The 22966-nt window shown below is 28.7% G+C and overlaps 3 protein-coding genes, 1 long non-coding RNA gene and 1 pseudogene across 4 annotated transcripts; 3 read left to right on the forward strand and 2 right to left on the reverse strand.

The window, feature by feature from the left end:
- The first annotated feature begins 406 nt into the window (after positions 1 to 406).
- LOC112591544 lies at positions 407 to 1778 on the forward strand. The gene is made up of 5 exons (XM_025335384.1): positions 407 to 610; positions 705 to 913; positions 988 to 1125; positions 1518 to 1583; positions 1672 to 1778. The coding sequence occupies exons 2-5, from the start codon at positions 841 to 843 to the stop codon at positions 1776 to 1778; spliced, it is 384 nt and encodes a 127-aa protein (XP_025191169.1). The 5' UTR covers positions 407 to 610; positions 705 to 840.
- A 6557-nt stretch (positions 1779 to 8335) lies between these two features.
- Positions 8336 to 8621, forward strand: LOC112591543. The gene is made up of 2 exons (XR_003114511.1): positions 8336 to 8370; positions 8539 to 8621. It is a non-coding gene; the product is annotated as an uncharacterized LOC112591543 (long non-coding RNA).
- Positions 8622 to 12613: 3992 nt separating this feature from the next.
- On the reverse strand, positions 12614 to 14200 carry LOC112591545. The gene is made up of 4 exons (XM_025335386.1): positions 13936 to 14200; positions 13456 to 13827; positions 13301 to 13385; positions 12614 to 12977 (listed from the first exon to the last, which is right to left on the reverse strand). The coding sequence occupies exons 1-4, from the start codon at positions 14198 to 14200 to the stop codon at positions 12614 to 12616; spliced, it is 1086 nt and encodes a 361-aa protein (XP_025191171.1).
- A 4220-nt stretch (positions 14201 to 18420) lies between these two features.
- Positions 18421 to 18735, forward strand: LOC112591554. The gene has a single exon (XM_025335393.1). The coding sequence runs from the start codon at positions 18421 to 18423 to the stop codon at positions 18733 to 18735; it is 315 nt and encodes a 104-aa protein (XP_025191178.1).
- Positions 18736 to 20571: 1836 nt separating this feature from the next.
- LOC112591546 lies at positions 20572 to 20977 on the reverse strand (annotated as a pseudogene).
- Between the last annotated feature and the right edge of the window lie 1989 nt (positions 20978 to 22966).

Genomic DNA, 22966 nt, shown 5'->3' on the forward strand with positions numbered 1-22966 from the left:
TTCACTAAAATAGAACCACTTTATCAAAAACCAATTAAATCAAATACATTTGGTACTTATGTTGTAAAGGAGCTCTCTGATGATTATACACTTTACTATATAGATGATATCAATAAAAAGTACATTGTCTTTTGCTCATATAAAGAAAATAATAATAATATTGCTATGCCAGTTTTACACAATGTTACATAAAATATTTATTGAAAATGTCTTAATTGTTTATTGATTATTATTATAAGTACTTTCAAACTTGTTTTAAATTTAATATTTTTATCTGTTAATTATTTTATTGTTTTGTATATAATATAAGTTAAAAAATAATATTTGTCTGTTTGTATTAATAAATTAATGTTATAGATTTATTTCTGGAATTATTTATGTGTTATATCCAGAATAACATTTAAAATGTCTTATTCCATTGTGGTTTTCACTGAAGAAAACACAGTTTCTGCTGTACCATCATATTGGTTTCGCGCATCAACCAAGAAGTGTGCTTGGCCTAAGCCATCACATACGGCAGCTAGTGTGTCAAGATTAATAGCAAAAAGAACTCCCTACAATTCAATTGACTTTAACTTATTTGATGCAAGAGTTCTTAAGAATAATATAGGTGAATTATTTAAATAAATAAATAGAAAATATCTAAAAATATTAATTACAAACAAAAAAAAAATTTATTTACCTTCACTGTTTATACTATTTAGGATCATATTTGGATGCACAGAAAATAGCTAAGACTGCTGTCTTAACATCAGATTTGTCTGAATGCGAAAAAAGTATAGAGAAAAAACGAAAAAATAAAGAGCAAGAACCAGCTTCTTATAAAAATCATGAAAAAAAATGAAAAAAGTGAAAAATCAAATTGTTATTCCACAATATCACTCTCAATACAGTTCAAGCTTTTCAGAATTTGGTGTGTATAATAGTTTATTATAATAAGTATATAATTATTTATTAATTTAACTAATAATTATTTTTAATTATTAGATGATTCAGATAAGGACATCTCATATGCTGAACCGTTGAAGAAACCCATATTATCACCGTCTAATTCTAGTATTGGTTTCGAGATTGGAAATGTTGACAATAATATAAATATAAACCAAAAAAAAATGAACAATGAAGGTACTACATAATATTTTAATTATTAATTATATTATAATATTATATGCTGAATTTTAAAGTCAGCCTTGATATAATTTTTATAATTATTATTTTAATATTATACTCATAAAATATTTTCCTAATTCCATGTTATAAGTTATATGTTCTACTAAATTAAACATATTTTTAGTAAATTTCTATTTTATAAATAATTCTGTTTTATTCCTTTTTAAACTCAGTTCTTAAATTTTTATTTTTGATAGAAAACATTTATCCTCTGTATAGCAATACCGCCAAAGTTGTAATAGATAGCATATTAAAGAATGTATTATAAAATGGTTTCATATTGTTTAAATATATAGAGTTTTTATTAAATTTATTAGAATATGTTTGGTATACTTTTTATTTTACAGAAATAGAGGCTTTCCAACCTTTGCAGACTGATAGTAATCAATTAATGACTATAATTGAATCATTAGGTAATTATATTATTATTAATATTATATATTTGTTTTGAATAAATTATAGAAAACTACAATAACTTAGTAAATTAAAAATATTTTTCAGTGGTTAAAGTTGATGACCTTGGTAAACAGATAGCTGGACTACGTTATGATAATAGATTTCTGTTTGATTTAGTAGAAAATATTGAAAAAAAAAAATGGAAAAATTAAATGGAGCAGAGGTTATACAAAACCATAGAGAAGTTCAATGTTTAATTGGACGGTCAATATTGAAAATGATTTGTGATGATGATGAGCTACAAGAAGTAGACATGAAATTAATAAGCTCTGAGATATCTGAATTTCGTACTATGTTTGTAAGTTGAATTAAATATGTGTGACTATTGATATGTATAATATAATAATTATTTTAATGTCTTAAAATCAATTAAATTAGGTTTTAGAGCAGTGATGCCCAACCTTTTTTGTTCGGCGTGCCACTTTGGTTAATAATCATCTTCGAGCGGGCCACTAAATATAAAAGTACGAATAATCCCAATCTTAATCTAATAATATAATTTTGTGATACATATGTGTACAATATATATGGTGTATATCTTATCTTTTATTGATTGAAAAGATTATGGATTGAGGTAAACATTGTAGATACATACGACGATCAGTCTGCTCTTTTAAGTGCATAGGTAATAGCGATCGTAAAATTTTTATTTAAAAATGTCCGACAGAAAAAAGCGTAAATATAATGACGATTGCCGAATTTTTTTATTTTTACAATTACAAAATAAATTTATAAATATAATTTTACTTTTTTTTTTAATATTTTGTTTAAAACGTTTAAACATTTATTTTGATTTTATTATTATTATTATTACTTTTATAAAATAAATAAATATAATTTTACTTTTTTTAGAATATTTTGTTTTATTTAAAAATTTGTAACGGGCCACATGTGGCCCGCGGGCCGCGGGTTGGGCACCACTGTTTTAGAGCTAACAAGATTAATGGGAAATTATATAAAAAGATCAATAAAACGAATTTTTGAAAAATTATTCAGTGATGATTTGTTGTGTTCTTATTCTTATCATAGAATAAGAAATAAAAAATCATTTTCTTCATTAAATATTTGCAATGTTATTTTTAGTAAGCTATGATAATATATTCAAAAGCATTTAAATTTTTTTCTTTTTGTGTAAATTATTGTTCTTTACCTATATATATTTTTTAATTATGATATTTAATTATATCATTATATAATTTATTTATGATATTAATTATGAGTACTAAAATGTATAGATTTTGGTAATTAAATTTAAATATATTTTGAACTTTAATTGTTGGAGATTGATAAATATTAAATATAATTTCGTCGGTGCACAAGAATAGTGACACAACTAAAAAAAGTATATTTTCCAGTATAGTGAATTAAAGATTTCCTCTTTCTTGTGTAGCATAATATCACGATTTAGAATTGTTAAAATTAAAAAAATTTTTTTGGAATCAATAGAACTATTTACCTTTCATCCTAACAATAACAAGTTTGTATTGATAACATTAAGAATAAACCTCAAAATTGTTCTATTTTCATCCCTCTTGTGAGTTACGACGATCTTCCTGAAAACGTTATATCACCATACCATGATATTTTATCATAATAACATTAATATTAATAACAATGTCATTAATAAATTAATACGAAAACAACAATTTCGATATAAATGAATACAAAAACAATCCTTTATTAAATAACAGAAATAACATAATAATATTACACAACCTTGCTTTGGTGTTAAACTTAGATTATTTTATATAATTAGATATAAAATATTCATAAAACTTAAAAGAAATAAAATAATAATAAAAAAAAAATGAATACTTTATTGATAAAAACGAAATAACAAGATAATCAGCCTCGTTCTATACTTAGGAACTTCGTAAGTATTATAAAAATTAAGTTATTAAAACAAAAAAATAACAGCCTTGTATTTGATCTATAATTTAGGAACGTCATAAATGAAAATTATCATAAATCGTAATAATATTTAAAAAATTACAGATTTTCATAAAAAAAAGCATACGATTTTGGGATAACATTTTTTTCTAGTAGTTTCAGTAAACCTGGTTTTTTAGCCTCTGCCCCTACTTTACTAGAATATAGCTGTTTTAGTTCATTGATATTACTTCTTGTTTTCGATCGTCTTTCTTTCAAATGGATCTCACAAAATTCTTTTTCAGAATAAGATATTTTAAAAAAAATTTTTTGAGGACTTTCCTTTTCAAATCGAAACATAGCCACGCTCGTTATTTTAACGACTTCGCCATTTGAATCCTTCAGGTTGGTTTCGATCAGAGATTGTTCGGCCAAATTCTTCAAATCAAAGAAGGAGTCGTAACTCATTTCATTGACCTGATAGGGCCTTCCGGTTTTTTTTGCACCACGAATTAATGTAATGTATTGTGCTGGTATACAAATTGGGCCGGCTTTTAAACATTTCTTGATAGTTCGTTCAATTACCGAATGCACACAGTCGCCCTCATTTTGACTGTGTCCCTTGACCAAAAACTTGTGTGTTATGGAATTTATGTACGAGTATTTTTCTACAGCATAGCGATACATCGACAACATAAATCGATTTTTCTGCTGGCCACAACAGTTGTCATTGTAAAATATAACGTCTAACTTCTCCCCATTCTGGACTGATTCTCTATCCTTCAATGATTCGATGTACTTTAGGACGCAGGTTCCAATCTCATTAGCTCCGCGTTTTGCTTGTGTCTCATCCCATAAGTAACAAAAAACGTCAGGATTTTTTGATTTCAGTTCGTAAAGTGTAAAATTAAATACATTAATTTCGGATACATAGTAGAAACTGGATGCCTCTCCCCGAGGGCATTGAAGAACTGCCTCTAAGTCATAAACTGCCACAATTAAATTTTTATTTTCGCTATTTTTATCAGCTTTTTTTTCTTCGCGAGATAATTCCTTTTCTATCAGATGTCGATCGTATTTATTTTTCAGTGTATTTTTTTCCTCTTCGGGAGCATTTTGATACCTTATGCAGTCTTCGCATTGATCTTTTTTTGGGCGATGAAATCCGATATTAAATTCTGAATTGAAAATTCTAGAGTACATAAGATAGTTAGCATGTGGCTTCTCATTTTTCTCACAGTAGTCCCTATGTAAGTCTGCTAGAGTCTTGTCCCCTTCAATAATATATTCTCTAACGGAATCTTTTCGGCAGTAGTGGCTCTCCATCCTAGGAATTGATTTTATGTGACAACGTACTGCTTCTTTAATGCTTTCATCAACTTTTTTTTGATTGCCATGTTTTCCTCGCTTTTCAATGTCAATCATGCCGATGGTCTTATCATTGCTTTTGCTTAACACTGTTCTAATGGGTCTATCAGATATGGAAAGTGTCGCTTTAAAAAATGTCTTGCACACTCTTATCTTCTGACCATTAACAGAAAAATAAAATGCACTGTTTCTCTGTCTATGACTGTTCTCACGAACATACCTATATCTAGGCTCAACTGACTCCATACTTAATAACAGAAAGTTACGCTGTCTCTGTAAATCTCCTAGTGCCCAATAATCAGTGAAAATGGTTAACCGTTTGGTCTTCGGTCACTTTTTACAATTAAGGTGCGCTGTCTTTGCACATGGCTGTTGCTTTATCTTCAACAACCTTGGTTCTTTTTAGAATTGACATACGTGTATTTTCCTTGATTTCTGCATGCTTTTCTAATTGGTTATTCCACTTTTCTGGTTTGGCCTTTCGTTTCTTCCTCTATTTCTTCAACTTCTGTGTGTTTCTTCGTTGATATCTTCATCACTCGATGTCGACGATGAACTGGAATTCTCACCACCATAGTCTGGATCCAAATCACTGTCATCTGTACAGTTAAATTCTATAGATTCATTCTCAGACATTACGTAATCATTAGTATATTTTCTGTGTGGTCGTCAGCCTGTGGTGATGATAATTTTTCAATCATGGTTATTTCATTGTTCTCTAATACGTCATGATCTTCGTTATTTTGTTCAAAATATGAGGAGGGTACATTTTGTAAAGTAATAAACTCGTCAGAAGATGTAGGGTTGACGAATGTATTTTCTAAAAATAAAAATAAAAACTCAGAAATTTAAAACTTAAAAAAAAAATGAGCAGAGGTTCCCTGGCGCACTCTTTTGTAGAACAAAAAACAAAATTATTTTAAAATTTTAAAATTTTACGATGCCCACGCATGCTTTAAGCAAAATTAAAATAAATTCCTACATTTTTTTTTTATTCAAAAAGGTTTATGATATTACCTGTGGGCCATAACTGAGACTTCTCGTCATTTTTTACTTCGTATAAAGTAGTGTTATCAACTATATCCGTATTCAGATTGGGTTCATCATGTTTAACCTTCACTAACTTCATAAGTAATCTCAACCTTCCAGCAGATGTCATGTTTTTAACTATCTATTTATAATTTAATATCAAGGCCATTAAGATAAGAAAGTTAAAAAAAAATTATAAATGTAATAATATCATAATTCATAATAGTATATTATGAATATTAAATAATATTATTATTATAATAATAGTTATAAAGATAACAGATAAACTTATTTACAGACATAACTCCAATTATCACTGATATTATTTCAAGAAGAGCGTTTCAAGTCTGAATAAGTTTATAATAGTATTGAAATTATTATATAAATCACTCTTACTTGTTCAACAATAGTGACCTATTACGAATTGTGTCACTGTTCAAAATAATAATTACTAATAATTTTATAAAAAGTGTCACATTTCGATTTGTGTCAATTTAGACGAAAATAAATTAAGTTGTTTATTTGACTGTCGGAACACAACTAGATATGTGTCACTTTTCGTGATTATAAACTAGCGATTATGCGATAAGGGAAAAACGACACTACAGCTATCTTGTGGCGAGTTTTTGAAATATCAAAAATGTCGTTCTTGCACATAAAAATATGGTAATTTTGCAATGCATTTTCATAATAATCTCGAAAATGCCAATTTTTGAGTTGTGTCACTATTCTTGTGCACCGACGATATATTATTTTTAATATAATAATAATAAAAAAACTTTATAATATTTAGAAATACAGATAATGTAATAAGATATATTTACTATAATAATTATGAATATTATGTTAAATTATATTTTTTAAAAAGAATATATTTTGGTATATCAGTTGATTACATTTACTCAAAATATAATTAGAGTAAATGTAATCATCTAAAATTTTTTTTTCTCAACTTTAAATTTTTCTATTTCTATTAAACTAAAATACTTTTTTCTAAATATATTTCTAATTTTATGATTAATTAATTTAATTTTTTCTTTTTTAATTCTTTCAGCTGCGTCTTCTGACACCTTGTTTTTTTCTAATTGAAAATAAAGTTTTTTTAATTCACCTTTGTTGATATATTCTTGTGTCATTTTATTCTGAAATTAGAGATTTTTTTTTGTTATTTAAAAACGAGAATAAAAAAATCGAGTACGAATCAAACATTAAATAAATTATAAGTATGTGTCAATACTAGCATTATATATAAATATATATTCAAAAAGAATATAATTTTGATAAATATATATATATATATATATATTAAAAAACCTCCTCTAGTCTGTTTAAATATATTTTTTATTTTTTTTTTTTTTAAAAACTCGGTTTACTATTATGTAATAAAATAATCGACTGTAACTATTAAAAAAATTAAAAGTAATACTTCAATTTTTAAAAAACGTGAGACACTAATCATACTTTATATTACATATATACCACTTATGGTACTATTCAATTAAATATTAAAAACTTAAAAGCCATAATGTTTAAAAAAAAAAAAATTATATTTAACCGTATGAGATATTATATTTTTAAATATATATATTAATAAAAAAATAGAAACAATAAGTACTTACATATTTGTTTGCGAAAAGGTATCAAATAAATCTGATGTCTGCTATTGTGGACCGCTGCATTTACTTGTGTTCACTTGAATTCACAATGAAAACTGGTGATTTTTTCAAAAAATATTTTCTAGTTATATAGCCCCAAATTTCCATCTCTATGATCATCAACGTCATTCGTTTTAAGATAACCTTTATTAAATATTTTGGGGGACATTTTTTAAAAAAATAATCAGCAATAACAACTATCTAATATTTCGCAAGTATGTGGAATGAGTATGTGAAATCATAGAAATCATATATTTTGATTTTAATGGTTTGACCTATCCGTTGTCTTTCAACTTATAGTTTATTACATTATAAAACGTATTTAAAACGGTTCTAGGAACTATATTAATCAGGTACATGTTTAAAAAAAAATAATTGGCAATAACAACTAACTAATATTAACATGTATGTGGAATGAGTATGAGAAATCATAGAAATCATATATTTTGATTTTAATGGTTTGACCTATCCGAGGTCTTTCAACTTATAGTTTATTACATTATAAAATTCGTAGAAGACCTCGTACACGTACATGAGTGCTTTCTTAAATTATATCCGTGAGAATAACAATTTAGCCAAAAAAGTGGTTATAACAAATCATGCTTTTGGGGGGTGAGGAGTGTAAGAGGAAACATAGCATATAAGGAGACTAGCTAACGCAGTGTACACAGTATACCTCATTGAGTCTACACCGTCCTCACGTCTCTTATTTTTGTACTCGAAATTTTTTCTATTTTTTATTAAATTTATTTTAAAATTAAAAAAAATGTCGTGTTATTCAGTTAAAAGTGATTATGAAGAAGAATGCTTTTCTACAAGTGATGTAGTAAAAAAATATATATATAAAATACAATATTTAAGACTTAGTTTGATTTTAATTTAAATATTTAATACTAATAATAAATAATTTTTTTTTAAATATAAAAATGTATAACATATCATAACATTTTTAACAAACTAGGTATTAACTAATCGCTTACTATATTTATAGGTTGAAATTATGGAACCAGAAATTAAATCGATGACGAAATTGACCGGACAAAAAAGGAAAGATGTGAAAAATAGAAAAACGTTTAAAAAAAAAACCAAAAAAAGTGAGTAGTATAACATTTTATAAGATATTCAAAGAATAAATTTAAAATTTGATTTTATAGAATATTTCTTATCAAAAAAAAGTTACCCAATTAATACAAAATGAAAAAATTGCAAAAGATGTTATGAATTCGATTACAATCAGACAAAGTGGAGGAGTTGTAACTATTAAATCGGTTGCTGATGAAAAATGTACCGATTATTGGACGTTGGCACATTATAAAACCAAAAACATTGAACATATTGATCAGGGGCGTAGCGTACATGTAAGCACTGTAAGCACTGCTTACACTTGAAAAAAAGAAAAAAGTTTTTAAATAAAATCAAGTCAAATAATTTTATAATTAATTTAATAAAAGTTATCAGTTATTTTTACGATGTGCGTAACATGTTTGATGGTTGCTTACACAAGTATTGGTACGGGCCACTGCGCCACCAGTCCCACCGTCGTAAACATTATCGATGTCCATAATAATTATTAGCGATTTATTTTCGTATTACTTTATTTATAGTTAATACTCCATACCGTCGCCGTGTAATGCGGATTGAAACTGCTTACGCGAGCCTACCAAAGAGACATAGACAAAGTGTCATTGGAGGGGGCACGTATTATAACAGTTCGTAAGCACTTTTCATAATGCATACGCTACCGTGTGACACGACACTGTTTATTGTTTATTCGTTATACTGCTATAAACAGTGGCGTCATTTCAGGTTTTGAAAGGGGGGGGGGCAAAGTTTTTTTTTTTTTTTTTTTATTTAAATAAGGCTTCAACTCCTGAGGTTATTAGCCTGTAATAGTTATAAAATAGGAGTCATAGAGTATTGATCTTAAAACTATGGGGGCACATTATGTTTAACAATAGAGGGAGTTCATAAGATATATGTACATTCAATTATTTTACTAAATTAATTTTGCTAAGCCTATGTTTTTGAAAAAATTGTATATGTTTTTGGAGTTATCTTCGCCAAGTGCTTGTTGCATAGTTGATGGGTTTCCAAGAATTTGTCTGGAGTTGGTGAACTTGGGACATTCTAGTGTGATGTGCTTGATTGTCAGCGCTTTGTCACAGAGTTCGCAGGTCGGGCTGTCTTCTTTTGTTATGAGGTGCAGGTGTGTTAGGCGAGAGTGTCTAATCCGGGTTCTTGTGGTAACTACTTCTTCGTGCCTGGACGAGGATGGGGGAGTTTTCCATGGGTCGATTGATGGTTTAATTTCTTTTAATTTATTTGTGTGTGGAGTCTTCTCCCACGAATCTTGCCAGTGACTTTTTGTTAGTTTATTTATTTTTGTGAGTGCGTCTTGAAATGTTATTTTATTTATTAGTACCGAGCAGGGTGATGCTATTGCTTCGTTGGCTGCCTTATCAGCTAGTTTATTGCCACTTATGCCAGTGTGGGAGGGGACCCATAGAAATTCGATTTTTTTTGTTGTGTTTGATAACTTTTCTTGGATGGATTGAATTATTTCATTTTTGGGGTAAGGATTTTCGAGGGCTAGTAGTGCACTAAGGGAGTCACTAATTATAAGAATTTCTTCAGACACTAAGGTCATCGCGTGTGAGATTGCATTTTGGATGGCTTGACTTCCAGCGGAAAAAATGCTGGTTTCGTGAGGAGATTTGAATATTGAAGTTTTGTTATTTTCTATGAATGCGAAACCGGTTCCATTGGGGGATTTTGAGGCGTCCGTAAAGATTTTTATGTGGTGGGGGAATTTTATTTCAATTATTTCTGAAAAGTTATTTATTATGGTTGAGGTTGAGGAAATTTTTTTGTCGAATTCGAGAAGTTGGGTATTGAGCTTAATATTCCACATCCACGGAGGAGAAGACGGGAAGATAATTTTGTTAAACATAATTGGTTTGAACTTCATTATATCTGCTATGGTCTTATACGTGTCATCGATAGTGCGAGGTATGTTTGAACTGTTACGTATATTCAGAGGTCTTCTGGTTGGAACTTGAGTTTTGTTATTTGAGAATTTAGTTACAAATTTTAGTGTTTCTTTTATCCTTCTAAATTCAAGTGGGAGTTCTCCAGCGTTGCACATAATACTTGCAGTTGGGCTTGTGCGGAAGGCACCTGTGGCTAGTCTAATGCCTTGATTGTGTATAGGATTTAGTATATCAAGAATTTTGCTTCTGGCAGTATTATAAATGACTGCACCGTATTCCATTTTTGCTAGTATAATTGCTTTATATATAGTAATGAGGCTATTTTTATCAGAGCCCCAAGAGTGGTGAGATAAGGTTTTCATAATTTTCATGTTGTTGTTTGCATTTATTTTGAGGTTTTTTAGGTGTGGGTTCCAATTTAATTTGTGATCGAAAGTCATACCTAGTATTTTTATTTTATCTGTATATGATATAGTGGTGTTATTTAAATTGATGTGGAATAATTTTTTATTACGTTTTTTGTGGAAGATGATACTTTGTGTTTTGGATGGTGAGAAATTGAAACCTGTTGTGGTTGACCACTTGAGGAGTTCATTTAGAGCTTGCTGAATGAGTTCGACTGTTGTTTTTATGTTCGCACCACTACAAAAAATGTTACAATCATCCGCAAAGATGGAATACTTTATAGGGGGGAAGAATATTGTCAAATATATTATTTATTGCGATTAAGAACAGGGTGACACTGATGACTGAGCCCTGGGGGACTCCATTTTCAGTGGTATGAGTTGTTGATAGTGTTTCACCAATTTTTGTTTGGAATGATCTGTCCTGTAAGAAATTAGTGATGAATGTAATCATGTTTCCTGAAGTGTTCCATTCACGTAGGATGAGGATAACTCTTTGTCTCCAAACCATATCATATGCTTTTGTTAAGTCAAGCGCTACTAGGATTGTGTGTTGGTTTACTTTGGCTGCGTTACATATATGGGAGTGAATATTGGATAAAGTGTTGAGTGTGGAGTGATTTTTCCGGAATCCACATTGCTCTTTATTGAATTTTTCAGAGACTTCTAAGTGCCATATGAGTCTTGAGTTAATTATTTTTTCGAGTACTTTACATAGTGTGCTAATTAGAGAGATGGGACGGTAGTTTTCTGCGTGGAATTTGTTTTTATCTGGTTTGGGTATTGGGATAATGATTGCTTTGCGCCATTGGTTGGGGAAGAATCCGTATTCCCATATTGTGTTGTAGACTAGAAGAAGTTTTTGTTGGGCGAAGGAGGACAGGTGATGTAGGAATATGTAAGGGATGTCGTCAGAGCCTGGGCTTTTGCTTTTACACTTCAGGAGTGCCTGGTTGAGTTCATCCATACTGATAGTGGAGTTGTATGAGTCTTCACTGTGCTGTGGTAGTCTGTCTGTGACAGATGAGTTCTCAACTTCATTTTTGTATTTTAGGAAGGATTTCGTATGGTTTTGGTTACTGTTGTTTGTCTGAAATAGATCGGCGAAGGCTTGGGCGATGTCAGGGCTAGTTTTGATAAATTCATCTTTGTATTTAAAAAAAACTAACCCTTAATTATGGGCCGGGCAAAGTTTTGACCGGCCCATAATTAAAAAAAAAAACCGCTCACTAACAATTACATTTTTATCTCAATACAAACAGCCTTCTTACAAAGTTATATTACTTGTATTTATATACATTATACATACAAGTTGGTTATCTGAGATAACTGTGGTTACTCTAGGCATAAATAGCACACATTTTTGAAAGATAACAATGACTGTAATTAATACATAGGTATATAAAATATAATATGTAGAGGGATACCCAATATTACCTATAAGTATTTAGTATTAACTATTAAGCATTGAGTAAACAATATATACTCAATGCTATTAACTACTATATGATGACATATTTTAAGGGGAATTTTACCCCAATTTATGTCCTATTTGCACCAAATGTGGGTTAAATGGTGTTAACAAAAAATAAAACAAAACATACAGATACAATACATTATTATATATTTATCATTAATTATAGTTTTTTAAAAGTTGCTTAAAATTTAAATGCTAGGCAGTGACAGGATATCTTCTTGTTTTCATAGCTCCAAACATATCAACAGCTTGATTTAAATTTATCAGTGAAGCTGTTTCCTTCTCCACGGCTATCACTAATAAATCACTCAGTCGTTCATCGCCCATTGTCAATCTTAAATGCGTTTTAACAAGCTTAAGCGAAGAAAAGAAACGTTCATTTGAAGCAGTTGAAACGGGTAAAGTTAAGAGGATAGTTATGATTTTTAAAGTTTCTGGAAAAGCATTAGGAATTTTGTTTAAAATTTTGGAAATAGAAAAAATATTGTTGTTACTTTGGTTTGTATTAGAATTTTGTATAAGGGCTTTAGCAGATTGAAATTCAGATTCAAGCAAGAGGCTATTAATGTTAAAATGTTGATAGTGTTTAAGGAAGGTATTTAAAAAAGAACAATTGTGATTAAAGTAATTAGGACTAGAGGAAAGAAAAACGGAACAAGTTAAAACAATAGCATTATTACAGTCACTGAAGCGTTGACTCAACTCATTTACAAATCTAAAAACAAAAATAAGTACAAAATTATCACTAACTGCCATACATTACTGTGTAATTTTAGTTTAAAGTAACTTGAAACAGTTAAAATTATAAAAATGTTGATACGGTTGAATGTGTTAAAAGTTTATGCTTATTAAATATAAAGTATTATTTAAAGTACAAATTACCTGTCAATTGCAATATAAAACAAATATTTTGGATTGTTTGATTGTAAATTTTCATCAGTATCAATGCACCGTTTAGAATTATGTCCTATTGTTGATTGCACAAAAAAAGTCATTAAGATTTTTATTCAAAGTCAGTGGTCTTCGATTTCTTCTACTATTTTCTATAGCTATTCCATTTTTTTCAGCAATTAATTTTGCTGAGTTATTAATATTTTCCCAAAAAGTATCATTGTGCATTTGTTTAATAGACTCTTTTGTACTATTTATTAAATTAACTGCCACGGATTGTATCACATTGGAATTTTGGAGTCCTAGAGAGGCACAATGGACTGTTTGTAAAAGAGCTTCCATGGAGAGTGAGGTTAATATGAAGGGTAAAGTAGACATTTCATTTAAAATTCCAATAGCTCTTGCAGTTTGATCACCTTCATTACTCAGAACTGAAAGAACTTCTAACAATTCAGAAAAACGCATATTAATTTTAATTGATGTGTACCAATACGCCCATCTTGTGTCTATCAATCTTTCTAAATTAATAACATCAAGATTTTATCTTTTGAGCTTTAACAAAAGCTCATACCTTATCTGGCTGTTCATTATAAATTATATAAATCTTGTATAGTGTTAAAAATTACTAATATAAGGTATATTTTGAGTGTTTGAACTAAACATAAAGTTCAATCGATGGGCATAACAGTGAATATATGGCATGAGGAACTTCTGAACGTATTCTTTCTGAACCCCTGAAAATTCCCACTCATCACGGAACACCATCATAACATTGGCATAATTCATTTGTGTCAGTTTATTTGTTGATAGTTTTATTTCATTTGCTAAACTCTCAGCATTTGAATTTTCATGTGATAGCACCCAATTGATTTTCACAAATGTTAAAGTCATTATCCACAAATCTTAACAAAAACTCATTTGTTCTTTTTGGATAAATCTTTGTTTCATCAACCATTAATAGTGTAAAACCATATTAATTGAACCTAGCTTATGTTGTCTTGTTAATGTAGCAATAATTTGATAAAATCATTTTGATATGATGGACTAGTATAGTGACCATACCGGGACTGTAACGTAACTTCATCTCATCACTTACAAACATTTCTAATATTTCAAATTGCCTTATTTTTGATGATACAGACTCAATGTGGCCACGAAAGCTAAACCTTGTTTAGATAAATAAAGTGCTGCCTTCAGTAAAAGTTGGACATGATTTCTATTTTCATTAATGTTTTGTTGTCTAAAATTAATTAATTGGTTTGCTACCGAATGATTACTATTGTTTGAACTAATTGATAATCACCAACGCTGTGTAATAATATGCTTTCATACCTGCTATGCTTAGCTAAAATTTCGTTATTTCTTTCCAGTTTTGCATTTAGAACCATAGTTGACAAAACATTTTGAGCTGTAGTTTGTCCAGATGCTGCAGGTTAGCAGCAAGTGACGACATGGGAAACAAAATAACGCATCATTTGATACTGAATACTCTATCAATTGTACTTTTCATAGAATTTACAAGAAAACCTTCGACATTGATGGCAGGAAATATCATTTCAGGCTGTACTAGTTTATCACTTTTAATGATATGTCTTTGGGGTTTTCAGGTCCTTAGAATACTTGAAGGTAATTGAACTTGAAAAGTAATTGTATTTTCAAATGATCACTTATTTATTGTTAAGAATTTAATATGGTTATACAGAGTAAGGTACCTCCTTAAATAAAATTTATTAGTACCAAATATATGAAGATTTATAACAGAACATTTAAAACAGATATTATTCAATGCAAATTTTTAAAATCTGATTTTAATAGTAAATAAGACTAAAATGTATTGTAACATTCAGTTAATACAGTGGGTTCTGCTTAATGTGATCATCCTGGTTTAGAAAGATAACCGTTTATTAGGAATCAAAAGTGAAAATCCCAAACCAACAGTTGATGTTATACTAATGTTAAATTGACCTTTTATTAGAATCATTAGGTACCGATAATTGAATGCTTACTAGAGTAAATTATCGTTTTATGAGTATCAAACAAATAAACACAAAGACATGAATATTAATTTTATTGGGATTTCATTTATTGTAGTAATATAAAATTAAATTGGTAGACCTACGTCAATCTAAAATAGATAGCTTTTTATGTGTTTTAAATATATTTATTTACATTTTATTTTATTTAAGCATAAATAGTACACCTAAATATAGAACTATGTAAATAAAAATTTAAAATTTTATGATCAGTGATTTTGTCTTATTAAATATGTATAAATAACAAGTATTTTTCAACATTACACAACAGGGTTAAGGATCATCAACTAAATATTCTTGATGATCTTCATCTGCTCAATTTATATGGGACTAGGTTGTGAAACTTTACTACTAAAAACATTCCAAATTTTTGTATAGTTTATATAATTATACTCTGATTTATATATAATAATAAGTACTCTAAGTTATAATAATATCAATAAGATTGACCAATATGTCACATTGTCCTATTATAATTTAATTAATATTACTAGGTTCAGCGGTTCCAGTTTGAAGATTTTTGATATAGCATTAAACATGCTAGAAATGTTTGTGAACAATTATGAGCAACTTGTTCAGTTTAATTTCTTCTCTCCCTAGCCTTAGCTGCACCACCAAGAGATTTCTTCATTTTCAGTCAAAATCTTATTAGGTTAAAAATTAATGCGAAATGTATAAATTATAAAATTGAAAAGAACGTCAAGCGTGAATGGCTAGTCGAACAGTGAACCAATAAACAAGGAAGGTTCTTATTATTACTAATCTCGTTAAATACCCACTCTGATACATAAATAATTATTTTCAATTCTATTTTAAACTTATAACAATGAGTTGTCAACAAGCCCGGACCGGACGTATACAAGCCGGTCATGCATTATAATTAATCAGAAATCTGGGTTTTATGCTAAAATATTATATACTTATTAGTTATTCGATAACATTTTAATTTAATATTAATAAATATATATTTTATACGAGCAGCGCCCACAGTGAAGGCGGGAACCCTATCCGCTCGTCCTGTCACATCTGCACATACAGAATAGACGTCAGATACCTTATAATTATTTACGTTATTTATTTTATTTAGCAATGAAATGAATGTTATGCTTATGATTTTGAATCATGTTTGCGGGCTTGCGGCCCAAAACTAGCACCATATACCCCACCCGGGCCGGCCGGGTCGACCGACCCGATAGTAGGCCGCCAGCGGCCCTCTGATGACAAGGGGGGGGCAAATGCCCACCTTGCCCCCCCCCCCAATGACGCCACTGGCTACAAACCATCGAATACGACGTGTATCTGTATTGAACTACGTTTTATGGAAAAATGGAATCTTCAGGTTATAACGAATGTAATAATTGTATTATTGAAAAATTACTATTAAAATCGTTTGGATCAAATACTTTTATTGAACAGCAAAGTATTATAAATAACGGGAGACCTACACCAACACTTCAGGATTTAAAATCAAAATGTAAAAACAATTTTCGTTACTTTAATCCTTCTTATTATAATACTAACAAATGGTTGTCTGGTTGTCAAAAAACGCAAAAATTATATTGCTGGCCGTGTATTTTATTTTCGCATGAATCAAATACTTGGTCTAAGTATGGTTGCAGTGATTTAAACAACTATCATAATTTAAAACATCGTCACGAAATAAATCGCTCTCATATTAAATCATTAATTTCTTTAAAGAAATTTGGTAATATTAGAATAGAAACATGTCTTAGTGATGCATATAAACAAAGTATCGAAAAACATAATGAGTCTGTTAAAAATAATAGGTACGTCTTAAGTCGATTAATTGATGCAACATGTTTTTTGGCAAAACAAGAGCTCTCATTTCGCGGACATGACGAACAAGTTATATCTATCAACAGGGGAAATTATGTCGAGTTAATACACTTAATGGGTACACTCGATCCAAAATTAAGTGGACATCTATCGACATCTACGGTTTTTTCTGGGCTCTCTGGGAACATACAAAATGATCTCATTCAATCGATTTCTAATGTTTTATTAAAAACTATAAAAAACGAAATTGAACATACAAATTTTGTTTCTATAATTATGGATGAAACAACAGATATTATGTCCAAATCTCAGTAATCTACAATTTTACGATATGTGACTAATGAAGGGGTAGAAGAAAGACTTTTGGGATTTGTAGATGTCAGTCATAATCGCTCTGCTAAGTGTTTAGCTGAGCATGTTTTTCGTTTATTAAATGAATATAAATGCGTAGATAAATTAGTGGCACAGACTCGTGACGGGGCTGCCGTCATGTCAGGACAGCATAACGGTTTACAGACATTAGTTCGTTCAAAATGTAAAAACCCGATATTTGTACATCGTTATGCTCATAAACTAAATTTAATATTAAAACAATCTGTTGATTATATAAAGGAATGTAAAATATTTTTTACCACGCTCTCTGGTCTTTCATCATTTTTTTCAAAATCAACAAAAAGAATTCATGTACTTGATCAAGAAGTCAAAAAGAGATTTCCGTCTGTGGCTCCAACACGATGGAATTATAATAGTAGACTTATTGAAATGATGTCTGATTACAGAGAAGAAGTTTTAAATCTCATGAACTCAATCGTAGAAAATGGTGAAAAATGGGACAGCGAATCATTATTGTGCGCTAAAGGATTTTGTCAAACAATTCAAGATTTTGACTTCAATTTTTTCCTTATAATATTTGGAAATATTTTACCTCAAGCAACAATACTTTTTAATATAATTCAAACAAAAATATTTGATGTGACTTATTGTAATAAAAAAATATTTGATTTTTTAAACCATTTAAATAATATGAACAATGATTTTGATCGTGTTTGGTTGAAATCGGAACAGTATCATACAGATTCACCGTTAAGATCAAAAAGGCATAGAGTGGCTGAAGTATCTGTAGATAGAAAAACAAATTACCGAAGGCTCTATTTTGAAATCATCGACGTATTAATTTCAAAAACTAATGAAAGATTTACAGAGATAACTTAACTAACTTTTTTTTCTTAATTGGATTTTTCAAAATTTGAGCAGTATATCAACAAATTACCTACAAATGCAATGGATTCGTTAAAAGATAAATATGATGAATATTTTGATTTTGCAATTCTACGAAGTGAACTTTCTATTATATACTCATCAACTGAATTTCATAAAGCAAACATTCATGAACTTTGGTTGTATCTCAAATCTACTGACTTATCAGATAGCCTACCACAGATTACAAAATTAGCATCATTGATTGTAACCATTCCAGCCACAAGTGCAGGAGCTGAACGCTCATTTTCCTGCTTAAAAAAAATAAAGACACATCTCAGAAACTCCCAGTCCCAAAATAGACTTTCAGATCTGTCTCTTTTGACAATTGAAAAGTGATTTTTAACCACAATTCAAAACCAAAATTCATTTTATGATAATGTAATTGATGATTTCACTAAAAAAACAAGAAGAATCGATTTGATATATAAATAAAATGTTTTTATTATTTATGATGTGTTTTTTTTTTTTAATGAAATTGTAAAATGTATAACTAAATTAACTTGTAATTTGTATGTATCAGTGTTTGTGTGTGTGGTGGGAGGGGGGTGTAATTAAAATGTACCACTGCTTACACTCACTCACAACCCACGCCACGCCACTGATATTGATGCTAAAGACAGGTAACATATATATAAATGAATATTTTTTTTTCTTTTTATTTACTTTGAAATAAAGTTAGTGTATATTTATGTCAAATATGATAGAATACATTTATGTGATTTTAGGTGGAAACATGCAGAATGTTCATTAAAACTAGCGATAACAGACCAGTCGAAAGATCAGAATGTTTTAGGAGAGCTGAATGAAATTGTTCAAACGCTCTTTGATCGTTTTATGAAAGACCCAAATAAAAAAAATTATACAAAACGTTTTTTCAAAATAATTTATATATATATGTGTATTAATCATGATGACGGTAAATAAAAATAAGAATAAAAAACTTGAATTATCATTTTTTTTATTTATTTAAATAAAAATAAAATAGTACGTTTAAAAATTGAAAAAAAAAACAAAAAATATATTAAGTTTAATATAATATAATAAATATGAATACAGTATAAAAGTAGTAATAATTATAAAATGAACATTTTTTATAAAAAAATTTTAGCAAACAAAAAATATGAGTATTAAATCTAAAGGTTTTAATTTTTATTACATTACCAAATCTTGCAAAATCATATTTGATAATGAATTAAAATGAAATTGCAACAATTCGTACATGAATGAAATATCATCACTTTGAATATTGCTATAACTAAAATCATAATTTTGAATATATTGGTTTGTAAATTAATTTCGTTGACAAGACGATGGTAATCCATTGACGTCGGCCTTTATCAACGCATATGCTGTATCAAATGTTTTTTGGTATGATTCCAACTTCTTTTGTTTTTCAACAATATACAAGTCGATACAATGTTGTAATTGTTTTAAACAATGTAAATCAACGTGAGATAATGTTATATAATTATTATTAGAATATAAAACAATAGTCGATTGGTTAACATTAACGGAATAGAAAAAGTTGTCAGCTATTTTAACACGTTTACATCGGGTATGTAAATTATCAATAATTGGGTTATAATTATTTTCACACATTAATGTACACCACTGATCTAGGTCTAACGTAACAATTTTTTTAGTTAATTTACATTCTAATAATATAATAATTGAAATCTGTTTTTTAATCAAAAGTCCAACTGTTACACTTTTCTATCCAAAAGGACGGATATCGAACACTGATTTTGATACAACGACTGGTGGATTCATATTATATAACGATAAGTTCTTTGAAAATATAAAACGATTTTCAAATTAATATTTATACGATTATTTAAAAAAAAAAAAAAAAATGAATATAAACACTATGGAAGTATAGCTTAAACTAACAGTAATTTTTTGCTCGCACATGTTATATACTAAAACTGAAGAGGTTAAAAAAGAAAAAAACAGAAAAAAATGTGAACGTATAGTTTAGTTGGATAGCGTGTCGAGGGTTATTTATCTACTTATGTATACCATTGAACCTGAAAATTAATCTTAACAAATTTAATTTAAACTAGACGCGTTATCCCACTAGACTATACGTTCACGAAGTATTAAGATAAATATTAACACATTTAAATTGTTTCTTATATAAACAGAAAAAAATAATATTAATAGAAAAAAATATTAAATTACAGTATCATATGTCTTAAATTCACAATCACATTGGCATACATCGTTAATCTTGTCGTACTTATTTATTATATTTTCAACAAACTGAATTCCTTTTGATAATAATACGTATATACACTTTGGATTCCATCTTGTGTGTTTAATCCATGGAATATCATCTTTTTCCCAATTATGTAAGATGAGTCCACAGCAAAAACATTCGACGATATCTTTTTTTCCCTGAATATTTAAAACCGCTTTCAGCTAATGAGTATTTATCTTCGGATGAAGTTAACGGGAATAAGTTGAATGTTTTCAATCTTGAAGAAAATGTTATATATTCTGGGTATTTAGGATATGCATTATTTCGTACTAAAGAAACTAGTGAACAAAAATTGTTGCTAAAATTTTGAAAATTCATTTTTTTGTAAAAATAAAGAACTTTTTAATAAGCAATAGGTCTTGATCGAATGATGGTTTAACACTAACTAAACTGAACTAGATTAGATTATTAATTTTAAAGTTTGAAAAAACTTTAAATTTAAAATTGTAGTGTGACCAATAAACTGTTTTTGTGTTAAACGAAAAAAAATTGAGCACAAGATTAAAATTACAGTGTAACCAATATAAATTAACTGTTTTTGTGTTACACGGAGACGAAAATGAGCTCAAGGGGGATATTCCCCCTTAAACTTTAAAAATCTCCCTACCCAAAAGTGCTGTGAACATACAAATACATACTACTTGACTCGCCCAGAAAAATTAAATTAAAACAAAATCAAAATTAATACACAATAAAAATACTCATATCTTAAAATAAAAAAAAATCTTTTTCTAAATACAAAGTTTGTTATAATTTGTATAATCTTATGTCTGCTTTTAAATTTCCATCGTGTAACTCGAAAGCTGTGGTAACTATGCAATTAACCCTTTCACTGCCATTGACGCACATGTGCGTCAATGACAATTTACATTGATAGGCCATTGACGCATATGTGCGTTCACTCGTTTATAATGTTATCAGATAATCTGATAGAAAAATTGATAACTGCTAAATTGTAGTATTTTCAAAGACGAATTAAACTACGTAAAAAAAAACATGGTACTGTTCTTATCAAAGAAGTTACATGCAATTTAATATTTTTTAATGTCCCAGGTTTCCCAAAATATTGTTATCAGTTGTTATGTTTTATAAAATAATTAATTTTTGCAATTTATAATATATGTGTTATTAATTACCAATTATTATTAACGATAAATGTTAAGAACCAATGACTGATCAATTAAAAAAAACTTACAACTAATTAGGAAATTAACTAATTAATTTTTTTTTTTGCTGATTATTATTGATTCAAGGAATTCATTAGATATAATAAAAAAAAAATGAAAATTCAAAAAAAAAAAAAGCTTGGCCTGGCAGTGGTAAATAATTTTAAAGTGCTTGGCAGGGAAAAGGTTAAAAAATAAACGTCGTACATGGACAAATAATGAAAAAAAAACTATCTTTAAATTTATTTTATAAATCACCTACTGCGTATAACTTTTTAAGATTGCAAAAAGTAAATTTGCCCGCTCCTTCAACCATTAGACGCTGGATTGGCCAAACAAAATTTTTACCTGGTGTCAATAATATATTTTTAGTCATGTTGAAAAGAAGTTTCAGCACAAATCTTACAAAGAAAAAGCATGTACAGTTTGTTTTGACGAGATGTACATAAAAGAATTCTTAGAGTATTCAAAAAATTATGATTTTATCAAAGGATTTCAAGACTTAGGGACTTATGGTAGGATAGATAAGAGTGCTAACTGCGTTTTGGTATTTATGGCTCGTGGTATATATACTCAATGGAAATTTCCTATCACGTATTATCTTGCACATTCCGGTGTAAACAAAAATATTCTAAAAGAATTAATAATTGATATTATAAAAAAATTATTTGATGTTGGCTTGTGCTCAAAACTTATTGTATGCGATCAAAGCACATCCAATCAAAGTGCATTAAAACTATTAAATATTTCTGAAGAAACTCCATTTTTTTTTTTTTTGTAAATGACCATAAAATATTTAATTTATATGATGTTCCGCATTTATTAAAAAGTGTACATAACAATTTTATTGAGGCATGTTTTCAAAAATATAAAGTAAAGCACTGATTAATATTACAGATTCACACATTCACCCAACTTCTTTCCAAAAAATGCGAGTTAAGCTAACCGTCCAAGTCTTCAGTCATTCTATGTCTTCAGCTATCCGTACTTGTGCAGAAACTAATCAACTTCTCAGTAAAACTGCATTTGATACTGCCGATTTCATCGAATTTATGAATAATTTATTTGATTGCTTAAACAGTAGGTAACTTTTCAGTCATAATCAATATAATGCAGCATTAAATCATTCAGAAACGGTTAA

Source organism: Melanaphis sacchari, unplaced genomic scaffold, assembly GCF_002803265.2.
Source record: "Melanaphis sacchari strain LSU unplaced genomic scaffold, SCAv2.0 Contig139_pilon_pilon, whole genome shotgun sequence".
Taxonomy (NCBI): Eukaryota; Metazoa; Arthropoda; class Insecta; order Hemiptera; family Aphididae; genus Melanaphis; species Melanaphis sacchari.

Coding starts and splice junctions, on each gene's coding strand:
- LOC112591544 (XM_025335384.1), top strand. CDS start 841: ATGAAAAAAGTGAAAAATCAAATTGTTATTCCACAATATCACTCTCAA. Junction 1,126..1,517: donor AAAAAAAATGAACAATGAAG/GTACTACATAAT, acceptor TTTATTTTACAG/AAATAGAGGCTTTCCAACCT. Junction 1,584..1,671: donor GACTATAATTGAATCATTAG/GTAATTATATTA, acceptor AATATTTTTCAG/TGGTTAAAGTTGATGACCTT.
- LOC112591545 (XM_025335386.1), bottom strand. CDS start 14,200: ATGACTTTAACATTTGTGAAAATCAATTGGGTGCTATCACATGAAAAT. Junction 13,386..13,455: donor TGGAATAGCTATAGAAAATA/GTAGAAGAAATC, acceptor AATCAACAATAG/GACATAATTCTAAACGGTGC. Junction 12,978..13,300: donor TTTTATATTGCAATTGACAG/GTAATTTGTACT, acceptor TAACATTAATAG/CCTCTTGCTTGAATCTGAAT.
- LOC112591554 (XM_025335393.1), top strand. CDS start 18,421: ATGGATTCGTTAAAAGATAAATATGATGAATATTTTGATTTTGCAATT.